The sequence below is a fragment of the Crocuta crocuta genome, unplaced genomic scaffold (assembly GCF_008692635.1).
Source record: "Crocuta crocuta isolate KB4526 unplaced genomic scaffold, BGI_CrCroc_1.0 scaffold388, whole genome shotgun sequence".
NCBI lineage: Eukaryota > Metazoa > Chordata > Mammalia > Carnivora > Hyaenidae > Crocuta > Crocuta crocuta.
In genome coordinates, this window is record NW_027528867.1 from 362,041 (window position 1) to 384,129 (window position 22,089).

A 22,089-nucleotide genomic window follows, 5' to 3' on the forward strand; every position below is an offset into this window, starting at 1 on the left:
CCTGCACTGGGATCTGGGCTGGGAAAGGGTGGGGGTGCCAGGGCTACACAGGGGCAGGTGAACAGGGTGGAGGAAGCCAGGCGGAGGCAGGGGTGTTAATTACAGTACAACTTTATTAATACTGGAATCTTCACAGTGCATTTGTTACTTGTAGCAGTGACTATTTAAATCAAGGGGAGGGTCGGTGGGGAGGGGGCAGGGAGAGGAGGATAATTTATCCAGAACGGACAGAAAGAAAAGAAACAAAATGGTTCAGATGGGGAGTGGGGGTGGGGGTGGAGGAAAGAAAGGGTGAGTAGGAACCAGGAAGGGAGACTTGGGTGGGGAAATAAATTAAAAAAAGGAACAAGTTAACAACAGCACCAGAAAAGTTACTTCAGTCAAAAGACGCTTTTGAAAAGAATATTTCTCTGTACAAAATGGAAAAAAAAAAAAAAAACCAAAAACAAACGAAAAAAACAAACGTAAAGAAGTCCTCCAAACCAAAGTTTGTGATACGGGATGGTTGGCTCGGATCCCAAGGGGGTGGGCCTAAGAGGTGGTCACTAAATGGGAAAGAGGTGGTCAAGGGGATGGAGGAGTTATGTACAGCCCTGGGGTGGCTTGGAGGAGAGGGGGCAGGGTCTGGGAAGGTGGCTGTGCTATGCCCACCCCCTCCTTGGGCCTCCCAAGCCACCCTCCCCACCCCACCACTCCTTACCCTGCTCACATCACACATCCTGCATCTTACTCCCTCAGCCCACTTGGGTAAACCCCTCCCTGGGGCTTCCCAAACTGGCCACCTGCTCTCCCGGCCTCTTCAGGCTCTCCCTTGCCTGGACTCTCTCTCCAGGTGCCCACACCTGGGCTCTCGGGTTGGCCTGAGCATTCAGCGAGGCTGTTCTCAGACCTAGCGACTTACAGATACCATTCTCTGTCTCCCTTTGGGGAACCTGGGGAGCTCCATCCACTCAGGGGCATCCTTGGTTCCCCAGAGCTGCCCAGCCGCCTTGCTTGGACCCCAGTTCCCTGCAAAAGAACTGCCAGGAGCTCGAGCCTGGCGCTGAGACTCAGACCCCACCAACCCCATCCCACCCCGACCAGGAAAAGCCTGCTCTCCTGACCGTGGGAGGCCCCTGCCCTGTGGTCCCACTGCGCTCTGAGCCTGGTCGCGCTCTCTGCTGGCCTGCGAGACAACAGGAAGCCCTCCGCTCGCCCCAGACGCACCTGCTTCTACCTGCTTAGATTTGGCGCACCTCGGTACGTGCAGGGGAGGGCACTCCCACCCCGCACCCACCACCAGCACGGGCTGGACTCCGGGTGGAAGGGAGGGGCACTGCACCGGGATGGCATCTCCTCTGGGAACAGAGAGTCAAAGCCAATGTCCCCGGACCGCCCCTGCCCCCATCCAAGCAGATGTGCTGGAGGCCCCACCCGGGCCCTCTCCAACCTTATTTTGGCTTTGCTCCAAAATCTGGAGGAAAAAACAGCTGCCCCCTGACGTTGGGGAAGCTACTTGGGCCCTCCTTCTGCCATGGGCCTGCCAGGCCACTGCGAGGACCCCTGTCCCTCAGGCACTCTCGGACACCCTGTACCGTCCACCCTGTCCCCACACACAGTCCTTGTCCAGTCAGCTCTATTTTATTATATTCATAAAATAACCCCCCACACCCTGTGTAGCTCCAGCCCCTACCCCCAAAGGTGGCCGAAACCATGACCAAAGTGCCACCAGACTTAAAAGTCTCAACGTGTCCAGATGAGGACCACACATCTGACCCTCAGGCCGTGGGACGCCTTCCCTGCTGCCCTGGCCCTCTACCCTGGCCGCACTGCCCAGAGGAGGGCAAGCTAGGACAGTAAGTCACCTCAGGGCCCACAGCGTCCTCCGGGCAGGTCCCCAAGACTCAACTTGGGGCCCTGGGCCCCTGGGGCTCCCTCCTCCCCCGCAGGCTGGGCTTCCCAACTTCAGTGTGCCCCCCCCACTGCCGCTCTCTGGAGCTTTTCAGTCAAATCTAACACCAGAGCCGACTGGGCACCTGGCCCCTCCACAGCCAGCCCGCCTCCCTGATTGAGAGGAGCCTGGGGCAGGTGCAGAGAAGGGAGAAGGAAGGAGAGGGGCCTGGGCGAGGGCAGTGCGGGCCAGCATTCAGGAGAGGCCCCAGGCACCGCCGACCGAGGGGAGAAGCGGGGTCAGGTCGGCTAAGCTGTGGCACTGCAGCCCAGGCCACGGCTCTCGGAGATGTGGAAAAGGCAGGGCCTGTGGAAGAGGAAGAGGAGGGGCAGAGCGGGTGAGAAACGTATAAAACAGGCTCCGCATCCAGTTCAAGGCCTGCAGGCTTGGAGCTGGCGAGCTCTGTTAAAGAAGTCACTTCCTGTTTAAATGTGGAAATCCAACATGAGTTTCTCTTTCCATCAAGTGGCTTTTCCTCGCATGACTTAAAAAAACGAAAAACCAAAAGCTTGCCTGGCTCTGCTCTTCCCCCACTGTTGCCTTTGCTCTGAGCAGCTGCTGTTCACCAGCGGGGCCACCTGCCTCTCGGGGGGCCAGAGGGCGGGGGGGGCTGTGACCATCACAAGATGCGGGGCGCCGACCTGTCGTTGGTGACGGTCCTGCGGAGCCGCACCCCCCGCCGGATGGCCACCAGCATGTCTTCGGCTGGGGGGTCGCCGGAGGTGGCTGGGGGCGGGCTGGGCGTCTCCTCAGCAGGGGTGGCGGTCAGGGCCGTTGGGAAGGGGAACTGGCCCTCGCCCAGCGCATGGGCGCCTGCCACCAGCTCCCCGAGCTTCTCCACCAGGCTGTGACGGTTGGCGGCCAGCTGCTGCTGCTCGTCGTCGTCCGCCAGCCCGGGGTAGCTGGCTGCCTCGGGGGCTGGGCTGGCCCAGGCGGTGTTGGGCAGGCTCAACCTCTTCGGGGAGGCTTTGGCCAGGTCCGGCGCCAGGGGTGAGGCAGCCTCGTCGCTGTAGAAGACGCACTCCTCGCTGCCTGCCCGCGTGGGCCCCGCGTAGCCGGGGGAGTCGGGCACCGTGGGCGTCTTCACAGGGACGATGGGCGGCCGGATGGGGATGGGGCCGGCGCTGGAGAGCGCGCGGCNGTGGAGGCCGGGCGCTTGGTCTGGATCAGGCGGCGGTAGTTCTGGGCGATGTTGCTGTTGCGGGGGATGGTGGATGACTTGTCGAACTCGGCCGGGCCCTCGCCATCCGCGTCTCCGTTCACCGAGTAGCAGTCGTAGTCGGAGCCTGGGGGCACGGGATGCCGTGGGCTGGGGCCTGGGACTGGGAAGGCCCGGTGTCCCAGCCCCAGCCCCAGCCCTGGGGCCTACCTTGGGAGGGGATGGTATCCTCAGAGCAGGACGGTGTGGTGGTCTGCGTGCTGTAGCCACTGGAATACTGCAGCGAGTCCCGGCTGCTCTTCTGATGCTCCAGGCTCAGGCCGCGGGTCAGTACCATGGCCAGGTCACTGGCCGCAGGGGAAACCTCCTCACCGTGCTGGGGGTGGTAAGACTGCAGGCTGAGGCCTGGATCCCCACTGCCCCCCCTTGGGTCGGACTCCGGGTGGCTCCAGCCAGGTGGACGGAGCTGGCCCTGAGACCAGCTGCTGGGCCTCCTGGCACTGACCTGGGAGTGAACTGGGACCCTGGCTAGGCTGCCAGGAGAGCTGGTGCCTACCTTGGCTGCGATCGTGGCAGGGGACATGCGGGGTCTTGGTGCCTCCTCTCCACTGGGGCCCAGGGTGCCCCCGCTGGCCAGGCCTGGCTCTGTGTCCCGGGGGTGGTCCACTCGGTCTTTCCTCCTCTGCAGGCTGGTGCCTGAGGCCTGCTCATGGGGGCCTGCTTTGGCCCAGTCCTGCAGGATGTGGCAGATGGGTCAGGGGACCCTTGGCCCTGCCATCCACGGCTGAGGGTCCTCTCGCTATAGTGGAGATACAGGGTTTTCAGGCCCATATGGGGTCTCAGGCTCAAGATCATGGTCATGATCAAGACCGTGGAGGGCGCCATGACCCCTCCGTCCCGCAGGGCCTACGGGGAGGATGTCATACCCAGGAGGGAAAGAGGTGTGTTGGGAGTGGCTGCAGGTATGCCCAGACAGTTTTTCCTGCAGGGAGCAGGCACTGAGCACAGCTTCCTCTAGGAGACCCCAGACCCTCCCTGCCTCCCACTGCAGGCGGGAAACACTGACCGAGGTGGGCGAGCTGCACTCGCTAACAGACTGGCAGGTCTCCGAGGCCTCCGAGGATGCAGAGCTGGAGGACTTCTGCCATGCAGAGGCGGACAGGTGTGCCGACGGGGAGGGGAAGCCAGGAGGAGAGGAGAGAACACGCCTGGTCATGGCACCGGCGCGCAGCGGGCCATTCCAGTTCAGCGCCCCGCCCCACCACCCCTACTACCGTCTGCAGCGCGTGTGCACACTGTGGGCACTGGGCCAGCCCAAGAACCAGACAGAGGTTTTGAGAATGAACAACAGGACTTGTGGCTACTGAGGGCCTGGATGTGGTGGGCAAGGGAAAGAGGGGCACTAGGGAGGGTAGCGGGGTTGATGCTGTTCCTCTTGTCTCAGAGGGGCAGGCCTGGGGGAAGTAGGGAGTCCAGAGTTTGATCCTGCACAGGCAGAGCTGAGCTGCCGGTTAGGCATCTACTGACAGATGCAATGTCGGCAACTGCATTTACAAGTTGGGAGACATGAGACAGAGTAAGGTCACCTTGGCAGTGAGGGCAGGGAGAGAAAAGGTTCAAGGATCTCAGGGGCACACACATTTAGTGGCTGGCAAGAAGAGGAGGGTCCAGCGAAGGAGCGTAACAAGGAACTGGTGGAGACGTGAGAAGGAAACCATAAGCAGACAGGGTCACGGAATTCAGAAGGACCTGCCATGGGGCGGAAGGATGGCCAGCAGTGCCAAGGCTGCTATCCATGGAGATCCTGAGGACTATTTCATAGACTGGAGGGGGTGGAAGTCCACTTTTGAGTGGACCAAGTGTACACAGGAGCCTCGTGCTTTGGCGAGTCAGGGGCTGTAGGTGCCCTGGGAAGCCCCCGACTGAAAAGAAAACACAAGAATGAAGGGGCGCCTGTGGGGCTCAGTTGGTTAAGGATCTGACTTCGGTTCAGGTCATGACCTTGTGGGTTTGAGCCCCGTCGAAGTGCAGAGCCTACTTGGGACTCTCTCTCTGCTTCTCTCTTTCAAAACAAATTAATAAATAAACTTAAAAAAAATGAAGACAAAAGCAGCCAGAGCAGGCACAGGACCATGAGGGCTCCTGGGAGCACATGCCCAGTGCAGCACAGTGACTGGGACACTGGACAAGGGGCCAGGTGGAGAGCTCACCCTGTGATGACCCGAATTGAGCCAGGGTATCTGGAAGGGGTCTGTTATTACAGCACCTCTGCCCTGTCAAATTCTCCAAATTATCCTTAACTTAGATACCAGGATATTTTAGTTTGTGATGAACCAAGATCACCAAAATAGAAGGAAACAAGCATCATAGGTGAGGATTCAGATGAGACAAGAAACAAATTTGGATGTTTATCGATGTAATTATTAAAGCAAACAAAAACCAATGAAAAAAGCATTTGGAACACTCGGAAGAAAATTTAGTGCTAATTCATGAACACACACACAAACTAGGAATAGACAAGAGCTTCCTTAGTCTGATAAAGCATATCTTCAAAAATACCAATGCATTTCCCTCGGAGGATGGGAAAAAGATGGTGCAGAGCCTGCTTGAGGTTCTCTCTCTCCCTCGCTCTCTGCCCCTCCCCCACTCAAGCTCTCTCAAAATAAATAAACAAAAAAAGGATGCCTACCATCCCCATTTCTGTTAGCACTGGAAGTCCTAGCAGGGCATTAAGGTAAGATAAAGTAGTAAAAAGCAAAAGGATTGGAAAGGAAGAAAATAGTGGTCATTATTTGTAAAAGACATGACTGTTGTATAGGTAGACTATTCAAAAGAATTTATAATGATCAGACCTGATAAGTGATTTGAATACAACTTAATAAAATCAATTTACCAAAAAAAATCAAATGTCTAAATATCAGTAGCCAATAAACAAAATACACCCTGCAAAGCCAATATAATTGAAAATAGCATCAATAAATATCAAATACCCAAGGATAAAAATACAATGACAGATGCGCAAGATCTTTATGTGCCGACTACAAAACATTACTGAGAGTAGGAAAAGCCAAAATAAATGGACAGACGTGTGCAATCCCAGCCAGAACCCCAGGAGGTGTTGTTACTGTTTTTCTGATGCAAACTGACAAGCTGATATTAAGGAATAGAAGGAATTGCAAAGGGCCAACGGATAGTGAAGAATAACAAAGCTGGAGGAGTTCTGACAGATACCAAAAATTTTTATAAAGTTAATAAAATAATGAAGACTGGTATGGTACTGGCAAAAGAGCACAATTCAACCAGCAGAACAGAATACAAACTTCCTTGGAGCCCCTCATTGGCTCAGTTAAGCCTCCAACTTCAGCTCAGGTCATGATCTCACAGTTTGTGAGTTCGAGCCCCACATAAGGCTTGCTGCTGTCAGCACAGAGCTCACTTTGGATCCTCTATCCTCCGAATACAAACTTCCAAAACAACTACAGGTATACAGATAACAGCTGATTTATGGAAAGCAACACTGCAGCAGAGGAAACGATGGCCTGTTTAATAAATAGCTAATTAGAAATCTATATGGAAAAAATGACCCTTAACTCATATGCACCCCCCCTCCCCCGCCATCAATTCCTGATGAGCTGCAGATCTAAAAGAAAAAGGCTTTTAGAGGAAAATGTCTTTATGACCTTAGAGTACACAAAAATATCTCAAGATACAAAAAGCACTAATAATTAAAAAAAAAATGAATACCTCACACATATTGGACATCCATTAAAATTAAAGAGTTTTAAGTCATTAAAAGACTCCATTAAGAGTAAAAAGGGAACACAGACTCAGAAAATCCCAGATGAAGGAATGGAAGTTGTATCCCTAAGACATAAGGAGTTCTAAGATCAATAAGGAAAAAAGAACTTAGTAGAAAAATGGGCAAAAATCTGAATAGGTCCTTCATAAAAGAGCAGAGCCAAGTGGCCTTCAGAAAAGGTGTTCAACCTCATTCCTTATTAGGGAAGTACGATTACAAACACAAAGTGCTACCACCATACACCCCCTAGAAGGCTTAAATGAAAAAGATGCTAAATATCAAGGGCTGGTGAGGANCATATCTCAAGACACAAAAAGCACTAATAATTAAAAAAAAATGAATACCTCACACATATTGGACATCCATTAAAATTAAAGAGTTTTAAGTCATTAAAAGACTCCATTAAGAGTAAAAAGGGAACACAGACTCAGAAAATCCCAGATGAAGGAGTGGAAGTTGTATCCCTAAGACATAAGGAGTTCTAAGATCAATAAGGAAAAAAGAACTTAGTAGAAAAATGGGCAAAAATCTGAATAGGTCCTTCATAAAAGAGCAGAGCCAAGTGGCCTTCAGAAAAGGTGTTCAACCTCATTCCTTATTAGGGAAGTACGATTACAAACACAAAGTGCTACCACCATACACCCCCTAGAAGGCTTAAATGAAAAAGATGCTAAATATCAAGGGCTGGTGAGGATGAGGAACAGCAATAAACCATTGCTATGGTTTCCTTGCCAGAAACGTATGACCTCCATCTAATTATGCGAAGACACAGGACACACCCGAACTGAGAGACGTTCTATAAAACACCTGACTGGTATTCTTAAAGAGTATCAAAGTCATGACAGAAGAAGGGCTATAGAGGTGCTACAGACTGAAGAAGCCCAAAGAGATACAACTACTAGATGCGACACAGAGTCCTGCACTGGATCCTGGACCAGAAAAGGGAGTTTAGTGAGAAAACTGGCAAAATCTGTAAAGACAATAGGTTAGTTAATAGTACTGTGCCAGGGTTCATTCCTGGTTTGGTAGCCACATAAGGGGTTAACATTAGGGGGGTTTGGGAGGAGTAGGTGGGAACTCTGTACCCTTTTTACAACTTTTCTACAAGACTGAAATTATTTTAAAATAAAAACTTAGAAAAAAGCCTTAGTGGAGAGGTTAAAAAGCTGTAACCTAGAGTTGGAAAGTAAATCGGAAGACAGACCTGAATAAATGATCCTAAACAGCGTACAGAGAAGCAGGGAGAAGGAAAATGTGAGAATTGAGAGAAGGCTATGCAAGAGGATAAAGGAGAAGGTCCGGCAACACACTGAATTGGAATCTCAGAAGGAGAGAACAGAGCAAAAGTAGGAATACAGAAATCATGGCTGAAAATTTCCAGAACACATGAAAGACATGAATACGAAGATACAGGAACACAAACATATCAAGTGAGGCTAAATAAAAACGCATCTGCAACTAGGCACAAACCTAAGAGCAAAGATCTCAAAAGTGACCAGGGAGCAAAATCAGCTCACGGGCAAAGGTGCAACAATCTGACGGCAGACCTCTCAATAGACAACGGAAGCCAGAACACAGTGGAAAAATACCTTCCAAGTGGTGGAGACAGAATAACTGTCATCTCAGAACTGTGTCCCTGGAAATACTTTGAAGATCAAGAGGACAAAAGGAAGCATGTTTACAGATTAAAAAAGAGAGAGAATTTACTTCTACAGATCTATTCTAAAAGAACTTCTAAAGGATGTGCTATATACTTCAAAAAGAAGGAAGGGTTGAGGTACAAGAACAAATGATGCACAAAGAAATGTGTAAACATGGGTAAAACTAGACAAATACTGTATGTACAAAATAGTAACATTACGAAAATAAGTGTCAGGGGGTGCCTGGCTGGCTCAGTTGGAGCGTGAGACTCTTGATCTCAGGGTTGTAAGTTTGAGCCCCACATTGGGTGTAGAGATTACTTAAAATCTTGAGGAGGGAGAGGAGGAGGAGGAGAAAAATGTCATTTGTGAGTGTTATAAAAAAGTAGAGAATAATATATATTTAGCTTTTAAGTTAGGAGACCCCACTGGTGCCTGCAGTTAAAAAATTTATTAAAGTCCTTGAATTATTCAGGAGTTGGGCCTGTGTAAGAATGCACGGTAAAATTTCAAGATACCCTGTAAAAGAAATACAATATAACTTACAATTTAGTAGAGGGGAACAAATGAGAAAAAGAAAAATGACAAGGGAAGAGACAAAAGAGACACAGAAAAAGTAGAACAAGTAAAAAAGAGAAAAGACAGGAATCCAAATATGTCAATAATCACAATAAATTTAAGTGGACTACAAATGCCAATCAAAAGATAGAGATTGTCAGACAGGAAAAAAGAAAATATAGGCATCTGTTGTTTTCAAGAGACTCACCTAAAACATAAGGATATAGTGAGTTCAAAAGTAAAGAAATGGGAGGGGTGCCTCGATGGCTCAGCTGGGTAAGCCTCTAACTCTTTGTTTTTGACTTGGGTCCTGATCTCACGATTCCTGGAATACAACCCCACACTGGGCTCTGCACAGATGGCATGGAGCCTGCTTGGGATTCTTTCCCTCTCTCTCTCTCTCTGCCCCTCCCCTGCTCTCTCTCTTGCAAAATAAAAAAGTAAACATTAAAAAAATAAAAGTAAAGAGATGGGAAATGGTAATATAAATCTTGAACAGAATAAAGCAGAGATAGCTGTAGTAATATCTAACAAAACGGGCTTTTAGAAAGCATTATAAGGAACAGAGGATCATCATGTGAGAAGATTCAATTCACTACGAAGAGTTACTATTTTAAGCTTGTCTGCACCTAATAAAACAGTCTCAAAATATATACAGCAAACATGGATGAACGATATGGGAGAAATGAACAAACCTAAAGATTTTCAGTTATAAACCGGCGAAGCTGACAGGAGTGAATGAGAAAGGAGGTAGAAATGGTCAGTGCAGACAACTCTTTTAAGAAGTTTTCTTGTGAGGGAGACAAGGTGGCTGGAGGAGAATATGGAAGGAAGGGAGGGCTTTTAAGATGCGTGATACTAGGGGCGCCTGACCAGCTCAGTCAGTTAAGCGTCTGACTTTGGCTCCGGTCCTGATCTCGGGGTTCACAAGTTTGAGCCCTGCATTGGGCTCTGTGCTGACAGCTGAGAGCCTGGAGCCTGCTTTGGATTCTGTGTCTCCCTGTCTGCCCCTCCCTGCTTGTCCTCTGTCTGTCTCCCTCTTTCTCAAAAATAAAACATTAAAAGAGATGTGTGATACTAGAGCTCATTTGTGTACTGATGGGAATGACCAGGAAGGGAGAGAGAATGGAAGTATAATGGGGACATCTCTGAGCAAAAAACCCAGCAGAACATAAAATGGTGAGCCCAAATGGAGGCACTAGCCTTGATGGGGAGGAATATCAGATTGGATCGAAATGCAGTCACTCCTGCTACCGTGAGGACAGGGCCCTGGGCAGGTGGCCTGACCTCCCTTTGTTTTCTACTGTGGCCTGTCTGCCCATCTCAGTGAGGCTGCAGGATCTGAGCCTGCATCTGAGGAGATTCGTGGGCCATCTCTGGGTTCAGAGTAAGTTGGCCCAAGTGCACAGAAGCAGGACGATGTCCTGGGGCTCCTGGGGTGCCTCCTAGGGCCGGCCACCCCATCACAGTAAGCCTACGCAGGGGGAGGGTCACAAGTGATCGGAGCTGCAAAGCTGCCTCCTTGACGCCCCATGGCTAGAAGAAGGCGGTAGGTAAGGAATCAGGAAACGGGGAAGTAGTGGGGCCACAAAGCCCCCTGCTTACATGGCTGTGGCAGATGCTGACCACCCTAAGACCTTCCCCACCTCTCCTGAGCCAGGTCGGTCCCCAGTGAGGTGGTCCTGGGGACCTCCAGGCCAGTCTCAAGAGCTATAGGCTCTGCAGACACCCTCTCACCTGGCTGGTGATGTCTGAAGGCATGGGTGAGGGGGGCTTGGAGTAGGTGGCATCCTGGGAGACGAAGCCAGAGTCGTGGGAGGAGACGCTGGAGAGGCGGGCGGCGGTGGTGGCTGGCTGTGCCAGGCTGCGGTAGCGACAGGTGGAACTGGGTGAGTATGTTTGGGCACCCCCAGGCCATGGGGCTCCGCCTCCCTTGGCACTGCTACTGCTGCTGGGGGCACTGGGGGAGTGAGGGAGGGGGTACAGCAGCCAGACAGGGAGACACAAAGGTGTATGTGGAGGGGAAGGTGACAGACGAGGGTGGAGGAGAGAGGTGAGGGGCAAAGGAAGGAAAGACAATGTCAGACTATAAGTCCATAGACTCAGGTGCCACAGGAGAGCCGAATTCTGGGACAAGGCAGGGCCCAGGCAGGGCCCAGCACCCAAGAGCTGGCCTAGGGCCTGCCCCCAGAGCACCCCAGGGCATGCCCAGGGCCTGCCCCCAGAGCACCCCAGGGCATGCCCAGGGCCAACCAGTCTCTTTGCCTCCTAGTCTGCCATTAAGAACAGCAGACTTGAGGTTGGTGATGGAGAAACTGAGTCACTAAGCGTCAAACCTCGTCCCAGTTAGGCTAGAACCTGGCACAAGTCTGATCAGTTCTGGACGGCCTCGTCAAGGCATGTGATGCTGGTGTGGGTGGGTTCTGGACCCACCACTGTCCTCACTTCCTTCACCCCCTTGAGGGTATCCAGCCCTCCGTAGCTCCCATCCTCTGTGCAACCATTTCACTCTGGGGCAGTGTTCCTGGTAGTGAAGGTTGCCTTCTTTCTGCACATGACCCCGAAGCTGCTCAGCCCGCACCCTTGGTCATGGGTGTCCTCTGCAATCAACCCTCCCTGCTGAGAAGGCCACCCACCTGGGGCCCAGCAAAGCCGGGCCCACCTCCCTCTACACGAGCTGCTGATTGCTGTGCCTGGTTTGCCTCCCATGCCCAGGGGCTCAGCCAGAGGTGGTTCTGGGGAAGGGGAGCCTGGCACAGAGTGGCCTCCTCCCCGACCCGCCGGGCCAAGAACACTGTGTGTTCACTGCCCTCACACCTGCAGAACCCTGAATCTTAAACGTCTCCTCCAAATCCTGCCCTGGGGCCAGCCCTGGAGTCCATCCCTGATCCTGAACCTGCACAGTGACTGAGCCAGATCGAGGGGGCCAGCACGGGTATGGGTTACAGCCAGCCAGCAGCCAGGTTAGAGTGTCCCTTTCCTTGTGGCCTCAGCACACCTTCCCAGAAGCCTCTGTGCCCCTCCCCGGTCTTAGATTCTTATTATCATCCTCCCACCCCTACTGACTCTGCTGTGCCGGGCAGAGGCCAGTAGTGAAATGCTGGGACCGTGTGCCTCAGTTTCCCCTTCTGTGAAATGGAGACACCACCATACCAGATATGGTGGTGTTAGGATTCAATGAAGAAAATGCATAAAGCATTTAGCATGGCAACTGGCACAGAGTTATTGCTCCATGGCCCCCTGCTTCCTGCTGGCACATGCCTGTACCGGCAGTGGTCTCAGACGGGGGTATGTTTGTCCTCTACGCTCGCAAATCCCTCGACGACGCAGTTGTGTGAATTGTGAGGCCCTGAAGCAATTCCTGATGCAGCTTTGCTGGGAGCTTACCCATTCCCTCCTGGGGTATCCCTGCCCCTCTCTGCCCCCCGTCAGCCCTGCACTGACCTGCACATGCTGGACTTCCGTGAGCCGGAGCCGCTGGGCGATGATGGGGGGGTCTGGTAAGACCAGCTATAGTCTGAGCCCTTCAAGTCTTTGATTACCTGGACAGGGACATGGATGCAGGTCACTGGAGGCAGCCCAGCCTGTTTTCTGGAGGACCCCCAGAGGGCTGGTAGGGCCAGAGGCCCCCCCACTCTCTTCCCTATGGAGACCAAGCCCCAGCAGGAGACCCCGCAGGGGAGTCTGAAAGCAGGGCCTCCAGATGGCAGGGTGGGCAGACATCAAGGGAGACTCTGCCCTCTCTGCTGCTCAGGGATGCCATTCCCGGGCAGGGGGCAGGGGACATGGGAGAACCAGGTGTCCCCAGGACTCAGAGTGGCAGAGGAGCCAAGAGAGTGACCATGAGAGGCACCATGGGGTTTAAGTCCTGGCTCTACCGTGCCCCTTGGGCAAGTTCCTTCAACCTCACTGAGCCGGTTTTCTCCTGTGAGGTGCCCCCAATCGTTCCTGTCCTGCAGCACCACTGGGGTGACTCAATGAGATGTGCGTGGAAAGTGCTCGGCAGAGTGCTGGGCACACAGCGAGCGCTCAGTGAGAGCAACACCACGGGCTTGTCGGGTGGCACTGACCCTGGTGCAGTGGGAGCACAGTTGGGAGCGGAGCAGGGTGGCCCGCGTGGGCAGGTGTGCCCGTTTGAGTGCCTGGGAAGGTACCGGGTCCTGGGTGTGGAGGGAGGCAGGTGTCACTAGGTCTGGCTTGCTCAGGTGGAGCCTGTGGGCAGACACAGGGCCAGACCCCACGGGACTCCCACTCATCCGCTCTCAGACTGAGGCTCCCACTGGGTCCTGGGCATGCCATTCCTCACGTGGGCAGGTGCTCCCGGAAGTCCCACAGTGCATGTTAGGACATGTCTGATTCTCTGTCCCCTTTTTTCCTTTACTGCCCCCAACTAATGGCAGCCCATCCCCTCCCCATGTCCCCTAGCCCCAGGGCTGGCCGCACCTGCTCGCTGGCGGGGGGCAGCTTGTGGGGCTCCGCAGTCAGCACCACCAGGTCGTCGATGATGCCTTGCAGGTGGGTGATCTCTCCCAGCATGGTCAGCTCGCCATTCTGAGGAAGCAGCTGGTCAGACCCACTGGCCCTGCCCCTGCCCCCCACCATGGAGGAATGAACCTCCCTGGCCTCCTCTCTCACCTAGTGCTGCTTGGGCCTGATGGAGCCTGGGCCTGGACACCCGGGGGCTGGGGTGACTGTATGCCCAGGCCAAACTAGTGCATCATGAGCTATGAGCCGTGTCTTTGGGCTATGATCATGTGGCTCTGAGGGCACCCAGCCAGGCATCATGGAGAACTGGCTTTTCTCAGGGATCAAGTGGTCAACCCCAGGCACAGACCAACCTGCTGGGGCCTCCAAGTCAACCCTAAAGACTCCCACCAATGGCTCCCAAATCTTGCCTTTTGGGATTTCCTTAGCTTCCGGGAGACCCTTCAGCTAGCCCCACTGTGGGGATGCTCAGACACCTCTTTGACTCTGAGGGACCCACCACCACAGGCTGCAGGAAAGTGATGAAGGTACAGAAACGGCCACGCTCCTCGATCAAGGCCCGGCGCACCGCCTGCTTCTCTGTCTCCTCCAGCAGCAGGTACATGTCATTGACGTCCTGCAGGGCACTGTCCAGCTGGGGCTGCAGATCTCCTTTCCCTGGAGGGGTTGGGAGGAGAGGCCGTGCTGGGGATGCCGGCCCGGCTCGCTGTGTACATGCCTCAGGCCCCATGGTGGTGTTCCTGGCCATGGGGCTGGGCACTGCCATGGGGGCCAGGGGACCTGGGAGGGCAACTGGGACTCAGGCTTGTGCCAGGGGTGGTCCCAGGGCAGGCAGAGTGGACAGACAGACACGCACACAGCAAAGACACCAAAGCTGCAAAGCCACCCAGGACCGGGAGTGGGCACAGCTCAGGTGACCCCAGTGGAGGCCTCCACAGCTGAGACTTCCACCCCCAGCATAGCCTTACTGCCCCTGGGATGGCACGCCCTCACCTCACCGGGAGAGGTAGAAGCAGGACAAAGTGGAGCCGGGGGGCTCAGCTGTAAGTCAGGCCACTGAAGGGGTGTGGGTGTGGGGGGGGGGGGNGTGTGGGCTCCCACTCAGCCCAGGGAGCGATGCACAAGGACGGCAACGGCAACACAAAGAAGCAGCAAGAGAGACAGAGAGAGGCGAGAGGATGATGTAGAGATGGCAAGTCAGGAAGTGAGAAGGCAACAGGTGACTGGGGGGCGGGCCTGGGGGGAGTGGGGCAGCCAGGGCCTGTGCCCCCCACCCCACCCGGCCCAACCCCTCTTGGCCTGGCAGACTGACCCAGCAGTGGCCTGGGACTCATCCCTGGACAGGAGCCCTCAGGGCCCCAGGGGGACTGTGTCCCAGGCCCCTCCCTCGATGGACTGACCGCCTTCCTCGCTCCTCCTTGGCCTGGAGAGACTCCTTCCAATGGCCCTGAGCTGGGGGAGACAGACAAATGGGACAAGGACGGGAGGAGCGGCTGGAGGGATGGACATTTGACTTACCAAGTAGCTCTACAGGAAGGATGTGGGAGGAGGAGAGGAGGAGAGACAGAGAAAGAAAGAATGTGTGAAAGACAGCCGGATGGATAGAGCCGCTCCTGGGGCAGGGGTGCGGGATGCCTGTGCCTCCTGGGCCTCCTGCTGCCTCCCTGAGAGGGGAAGGCCTGGGCCAGGTCTGGGGTGCATGGAGGCTCCCTCTGTCCCACCCAGCAGGTTGGAGGGTCCTGTGTCCGGGATAGGGCCCCTCCAGCCAATATGACACCCTGGGGCACCCCATAGGGTGTGGGAGTATACTGAGTGGGGCCCCGCGGGGCATCCTTGGGCCACCGTGGGCTCTACCTTTGCGCGCTTTCTTCTGCAGCTTCAGCGTGTCTGAAGACTTTTTCTTGATCTCATGCCGGGCTCGTTTGTACTCTGTGCAGGGGGTGAGAGAGGAATGCTGTGACGGGGGGCCTCTGCACAATGGGAACAGGAAGCTCAGCTGGAGCCCAGGGCCCACCTTTCGCGTGGTCCTTGTCCAGCTGATTGGCAGACTTCTTCCAGTCCTCGATGCGCTCCTGCAGCGGGTTGATGAGGCTCTCCAGCAGCGCGCTGTGGGTGGGGTGTGAGGGTCAGAGCCACCAGGGGAGGGTCTCACTGCATACCCACGCCCGGCCACCCGTAGCACCCACTCACTTGGTGAACTGCCGCAGCTTGGTCTCGATGCTGCGGTGGCGCATGCACATACGCGTGAGCGCTGAGCCGATGTCCCGTGTGGCCCCTGGTGAGGCAAGCACGCAGTGTGGGAAGGAGCCCGATGGGGCTTATGCAGTCCCAGCCTCGGCCACGAGGTGGCGCGCCGGCCCGCAAAGGCCGCGCTCGCAGCCCGCGCCCCGCCCCCAGCACTGCGCGATCCCGCGACGCGATCCCGCGATCCACGTGGGGCATTTGATCTGTCCTCCGTATTTGCCGAGACTCTCCTCTCTGCGGGAGCAAGGCCCTGCCCATCCTGACGGTGCCCGCCTGCTGCAGCTGCGGGTGTTCTGGTGGTCAGGCCAGCGCCGAATGCCCTCCAGCCCTACCAGGAATCCCCTCCAGGTGCCCAGAGGCAGGCATGAGAGTGCAAGGGTCCACGACCTTATTTCTCACCACCTGAAAGTGAGAACTACTTGCACTAGAAGGCAGGGGAGACACCAAAGCCAACGGGGAATGCTTGCCTGCCCCTGCGTGCTCTCAGACGCGCAGATGAGAGGGTGAGAAGCCATAATCAGACTCACTGTTACAGGAGGCTGGACGACTGTGGCTGAGGGGTCGAGCTGGCCACCCATAGCAAGAACAGAATCCCCAGCCCCATAACGTCCCATCACCGTTCACCCACTCCTGCTTGTATACCACTAGTGATAAGAGGCTCACTCTCTCCACAACCAGCCTACTCTGTTAGGAAACCGAATTTAAGGTCCCAACTCCGGGCTGGGTGTCCTCTCCCTCACTCATACTCCACTCAGCCTTTCCCAACCTGGGGCAAGCTCAACCTCCAGCCACGCCCCCTCCCCACCTCGAGTGTTGGTGGCCATGTCGGCCACTTTCTGGAAGGCATCCAAGAAGGCCACAGCAGCCAGCACAGTGGTCCTGGGGAGATGCACAATGGGACGGTCTGTGGGTGAGGTGTCCTCTCCCCTGCCCGTCCCCTCCCCAGCTGGGGCGCCCTCAGCAGCCTCACCTCAGCTGGGAATGCAGCTTCGTGGCCTTGGAGTTGAAGTCCTCCCAGATGGGGTAGGAGCTCTGCCGGGGAGACGGGAGGGGAAATGAGATGCCATGGAGGTTACAAAGGCTATACCTGGGATGGGCTCCCCACATGCTTCCATCCAGACTTGGCCGTTTCTCAGAGTGGCCCCGGCCCCATGGAGAGGGAGGCTCCTGGGCCGTCTGGGACGACAGAAGACCAGGTTCAGAGCCGTGGGACATGAGGAAGGCCTGGCCCCAGGAACAGGTGCTTTAGGTCATTCCTCCCTCGCTGGCAGAAGTCTGGCCTACAGTGGCCACTGTTTTTGGCCCACATCCTCCCTCAGGGGAGACAGAAACAAATGGCAGGTCCTGTACCCTCTGGGCTCCCCTGGGTTCTGGCAAGGATTCTGGGCTTAGCAGCAGGAGGGGTACCGTGCCCCTCTGGACACAGGTGGGGGTAGTCCACATGACACAGGAGCAGGGCTCAGGCAAGCCAGGTCTCAACTGGGACCTTTGGGGGTTCCCACCCTGTGCCCCAGAAGCTGCTGCTGGCTGGGCCACCCATCCATCCCAGGCCAGCAGCAGTGATTCCCAGGTCCGGGGAGGCCATGACTGCTGCAGGGCCCAGCCAGCCTGCCCGGGACAGCCAGGCCCCAGGCTGAATGGGGCCTTGTGTGGCCAACAGAGCCACCTTTCTCCACCCCCGGCTCCCCTCCCCTCCTGGGGACACAGTGTGGCCTTTATCCCAGCCTGGCCCAAAGCTCTGAGTTGGGAGGGGGTTTCCCAGTAGGGAGGCTGGACTCTTGGCGACCAAGTTGTCCAGTCTGATCAAGGGGCTTTTCTGGCTAATGTGCCCTCCCATGGCTGCCGGGTCCTGGAGAGACCTCAGCTGTGGCCTCAGCGCCTTGTGGAGGTCTTGATGCTTGAAGGGGAGCCCAAGGCCAGCAAAGCCCCAGCCCCAAAGGACCTCTAACCCTCCCTTCCATGTAGGATGAGGTGCTGAGGAAACAAGGAAGGCAGAGACCCCAGCCCTGAAGGCTTCAGAAGGCGGCTCTGCCAGACTGGAACCCAGGGGCAGGTTCGAGATGGCTTCTCCAGCTGAGGACAGCCCGCAGGGGTGGAAAGGAAACAGGGCAGCTTCTGACAACCTTAGAGATTCCCTCCCTTCTCAGCCCAGCCAGTGCCCAGGGAAAGCAAATATTTGAGAAGTTCACACAGGCTGGAACGGGACAGGGGAGGCTGTGGGTGGGCTGTCTCCATGTGGGCACAGTTCAGGGTAAAGCAGCCTGGTAGGTTGCCCCTGGCAATCCCACAGAGCTGACCCTCACCTTGGCACCCTCAGGAATCTTCTAAAAGGTGGCACCCTGACACCACCTTGGCACCCCAGCCCTGAATCTTTGCTAAGACCTCCAGGGAGAGGAGGCAATGCTGAGGGGGCAGGGGTCCAGAAGCAGTTGTCCCGACCCCCAGGAAACCACCTCAGCTCCTCAGCAGCCTCGGAGCACAAGGGACTGGGGGAAGCTGGGGACAGACAAGTTCCTACCCAATTAAAGTCCGTAGGCTGCGGCCCATCACCTCAGCCTCCAGCCAGTCAGGCTCACTGCATCCCAGACCTTCACACCCTCAGCTCTCCCAGTGGGGAGGGGACAAGACAGCGCACTGGGGGTGGGGTGGGGGGGCAGGCCCAGCTCCTCCTCAGCGGAGGGACCTGAGCACCTTGGTCTCTAAGGACCAGAGCAGCCAGTGTCCCTGGGGAGGGTCCTCAGTCTTCACCTGGGCCCATGCCCTCACCCTGGCCATGCCTTGGCTGTCAGGCTCTAAGACTCTAGGTTACTATCACTAGTGACAGTGACTGCTACTGCTAGTCAAGCGGCTGTGGTAAGCCGGGCACTGTGCGAAGTCCTTTTCATTGTGTGGTTGCACCGGATCCTTAAGACAGCCTGTGAAATAAATATGACTATCGCCCCCACTCTATAGGTCAGGAAGCCTCAGCTCAGAAGATTAACTGATTTGCTAAAGGCTATCAAGTGGGAGGGGCAAGATCCGATCCCACATCGGACTAGTCACTACACCTACTTTCAGGGGTTCAGAGAAAGGGGCACCTGGGCAGCAAGAGTGGGAGGTGATGGGAACTGCAGAGACGGGAGAACCCCCCGCCCCCGCCCCCGTCCCCAGTGCAGTGGGATGTGTTGGAGGGGAGAGGTCACGTGCTCGTCACTGGAGGTGCTCAAGTGGACTGGGCCAGACTGACGTGGAGACTGCAGGACTCCCGGCCCTCGGAGACTGTCTCTGACCTGGTGGCGGTTGTAGTCCTGATGTGGGCTGTGTGGGTGAGCGACCCCGGGGCCAAGGCCCCTCTCTGAGCCTCAGTTTCCTCACCTGTCAAATTGGGAGAGTATCTGCACCTATGTCACTGGGTCAGTGTGGAGACTTGAGGAGGCAGGGAAAGGGGAGCACTTAGCACAGGCTAAGTGCTTACAGTAAGCACTTGGTTAATGCTGGCTAAAAAAGAGAGGATGCATGACCCCTGCCTCTCTGAGAGAAGCCCCTCCCACCCAGCAGGGCCGATGTCTGGGCCACACTCCCCACTCTTGAGAGGACAAAGTTTGTGGCCCCATTTTCTGGATGAGTCAGTGCTGAGTAGAGGCCCACTTCCCTCTGTGGGAGGCATTTCACCCGCCCAGTCCTGCCATCTTGGGCAAGCCCCTGCCCCTCTCTGGGCTTCGGTGGGCTGCCTGGCACCCAGTGGGCATCACAGAGAAGTTAAATGAGGCATGGAAGGCAGGGGACACTCCTGAGGGCCCCTCTCCAACCCTGAGGTGGTGTCCTTCTCCGGCCCTCAGGCTCCAGGTGCAGCTCAGGGAGGTCTCCCTCGCCTGAGGGCACGTATGCTGCCAACCCCAGCCAGAGCCTGCGCTTCCAGGGCGGCTGTTCTGGGGCTCATGGACGTGCTTCGGACCAGCCCCGGGGGCAAGCGCAGTCGCCTCAAGCCAGCAGCCTTCCTCTGTGGAAGCCCTGCTGCTTCTGTGGCTCAGATCACCGAGGGAGACGGCCAGAAACTGTCCCCCGACCCCTGCGATCCAGGTGATGGACCTCCCGGTGGCCCAGTCCCCTGCTCTGTCCCTGGCCTGAACACACACGTGTGTCATAGGGAGGGGAGTTTCGGTCCTTGGCATCACCCCATGTGAAACCTTTCCCAGTTTGCCTCCACACGTCAGAAAATCCTGCCTGAAATCTGCTATAATCTGGGCCCGTTTCCTTGTGCCTGATCCCAAAGTTCCTTGCAAATTGCCTGGAGAGGGAGGGAGAGTCCTGCCCCTCTTCTCTGAGCTGAGAAGCTGCTGCTCTCTGCAGTGTTAGTGGAGAGGCTGCGAGCGGGAGGGTGCAGGAAGGTCCCATTCTCTGCCAGCCCTGGGAGTAGCTGGGGGGAGGGTAGTCTGGGCTGCCTGGTCCCAGGAAGGGATCCCAGTGTCAGGCCTGTGACGTCCACAGGACAGGAGGGTCGGCTGAGGGCAGGACTTCTGAGGGCTGGCATAGGGGCTCAGAGGTGGAGTTGCAAAGAATGGAGGTCTCAGGGGAGCACCTTATGGTGGGGGGCAGGGGATGCCTATATGCTGCCAGCCCTGGAGTCCTAGGGGGGGGATGGCCTCAGGCCTCTTCCCGGGGCTGGGGCTGCTCCCCTGGCAGCACTGGGAGCTTCTGGTGGAAGGGCCCTACTGGGCACCGTGGGGTTAGCTGTACCGGTGTGTGGTGTCTCCTTCTGGGCCTGTGATGTCACCGTGGGATGCTATGTTGTGTAATTGGGAGTGTGTGATAGGCTTCGAGGGTGGGGGCTCTTAGGAGTTCTTGTGAAAAGCCCAGTACTCTCCCCTGTCCCGCAATCCTGCCTCAGAGGAGAAGGGTACTAACGTTCCTGGCCCCCATCCCGTCACAGGAGCTCGAACCCCTCTCTGCCTAGTCAGCCCAGGCCAGCCCTGCCAAACCCTGGCCTGTCTGGGGAGAGATCTCCCTTGCTCCACGGATCAAGAGAGAGGGGTGAGGTCAGGGAGAGTCGGACAGTCTCCTTAATGACCTTGAGCCATTCCCACGCCTCAGTTTCCCCACCTAGTGAGCCAATGGTGGGCCAAGAGTTGGTGGCTGGCTCCTGTCTGGTCTTGGCCAATCAAAGGGGGTGGTGGGGATTGGGGCCCAAGGTCTGGGATGTTAGTAGGCTCCCCCTTGGGTTGCTCCAGAAACCACAAACCTCTTCCTTTCTCCCCCCAAGGTGAGGACAGAGGCCTTGGGGAGGGGATCTGTCAGCCTGGAGACCTTGGAGTTCTGCAGGTTCCTAGGGCCTGGTGCAGGGGATCTGGGTAAGGGGTGGGGGTGGCAGTCGCAGGGTCGAGCGCAGAGGCCGAGCGCCGAGGCCGGCGGGGAAGGAGTTAATGGTTCTCCGCTTTATTATTTTTCCTTGCTTTGGCGGTGACAGCATTGTCTCGGCTCCAGGGCCGTCGGGGGCGGGGGTGGCGGAGCTGGGGAGAGTGAACAGTGGTGGTAGGGGGTGGAGGCCAGCGAGACCCCGGACCCATTAAATTTAGGGCCTTAGAGTCGACCTCGGAGCTAAACCCCATTCATGATTTGGGGGTCGAGGGCGCAGAGAGCCCGCGTGTGCGCAGGCTCCGGTTGGGACCCGGGCGACCTCGGGCACAGACCCGGGGCGCCGCATGGGCACCCCGACACACAAACACCCACACCCCCTCAGAGGGGCCCCCNCGCACCCCGTTACCTTCATGTCGTTGACGATGGCCTGGAAGAGGCCGCCCAGGGCGCCGCACTCCTTCTCCGCAGTCTCCATGCTCTGGCCGGGCCGGGCGGCAGCTACGAAGCCGANGGCGGCGCTGGGGCGGGGCCCGCCCGGCAGCCTGGCGAGAGAGGACCTGTGGTTGGGTTCCTGCCCCGCGGGAAGGGGCTCGGCACCACCTTCCAGCCCGTGGCCTCGGGCCGGGGTCTTCCCGCGCTTTTAGCGGACGGGCGGCGGGCTGGGCTCCTGCGAGCGCATCCCGCGGGCGCGATACACGACACAGAGGGGGGTCGCATGGTGTCGCCCGCCTTGGGACATCTCATCCCAGGCACTGAGGAGTTCGGACGCTCTTCCAAAAGCTTTGGCTGCTTTTTAAAGCGGCGCCGAAGCCGCTCGCACGAGGGCTCCTGGCTGAGCTTTTAGGGTAGTCATTACCTGGTCGGGCAACCTACTTACTCGTCAGTGGGGTCAGGTGTTGGACCGGCTGAGCAGAGGTGGGCTGCCGTCCCCAGTCCCCGA

At 56.4% G+C, this 22,089-nt stretch overlaps 1 protein-coding gene across 1 annotated transcript; it reads right to left on the minus strand.

Annotated features, from left to right (window-relative positions):
• Positions 1-95: 95 nt before the first annotated feature.
• On the minus strand, positions 96-21,659 carry MTSS2 (MTSS I-BAR domain containing 2). The gene is given in 15 exon segments (XM_077756335.1): positions 96-3,070; positions 3,073-3,216; positions 3,300-3,465; positions 3,646-3,822; positions 4,156-4,230; positions 10,824-11,046; positions 12,531-12,628; positions 13,530-13,637; positions 14,071-14,228; positions 15,426-15,500; positions 15,586-15,677; positions 15,762-15,846; positions 16,621-16,694; positions 16,786-16,847; positions 21,556-21,659. Coding segments are annotated over 15 exon segments (2,127 nt in total). The 5' UTR covers positions 21,625-21,659; the 3' UTR covers positions 96-2,549.
• Positions 21,660-22,089: the final 430 nt, after the last annotated feature.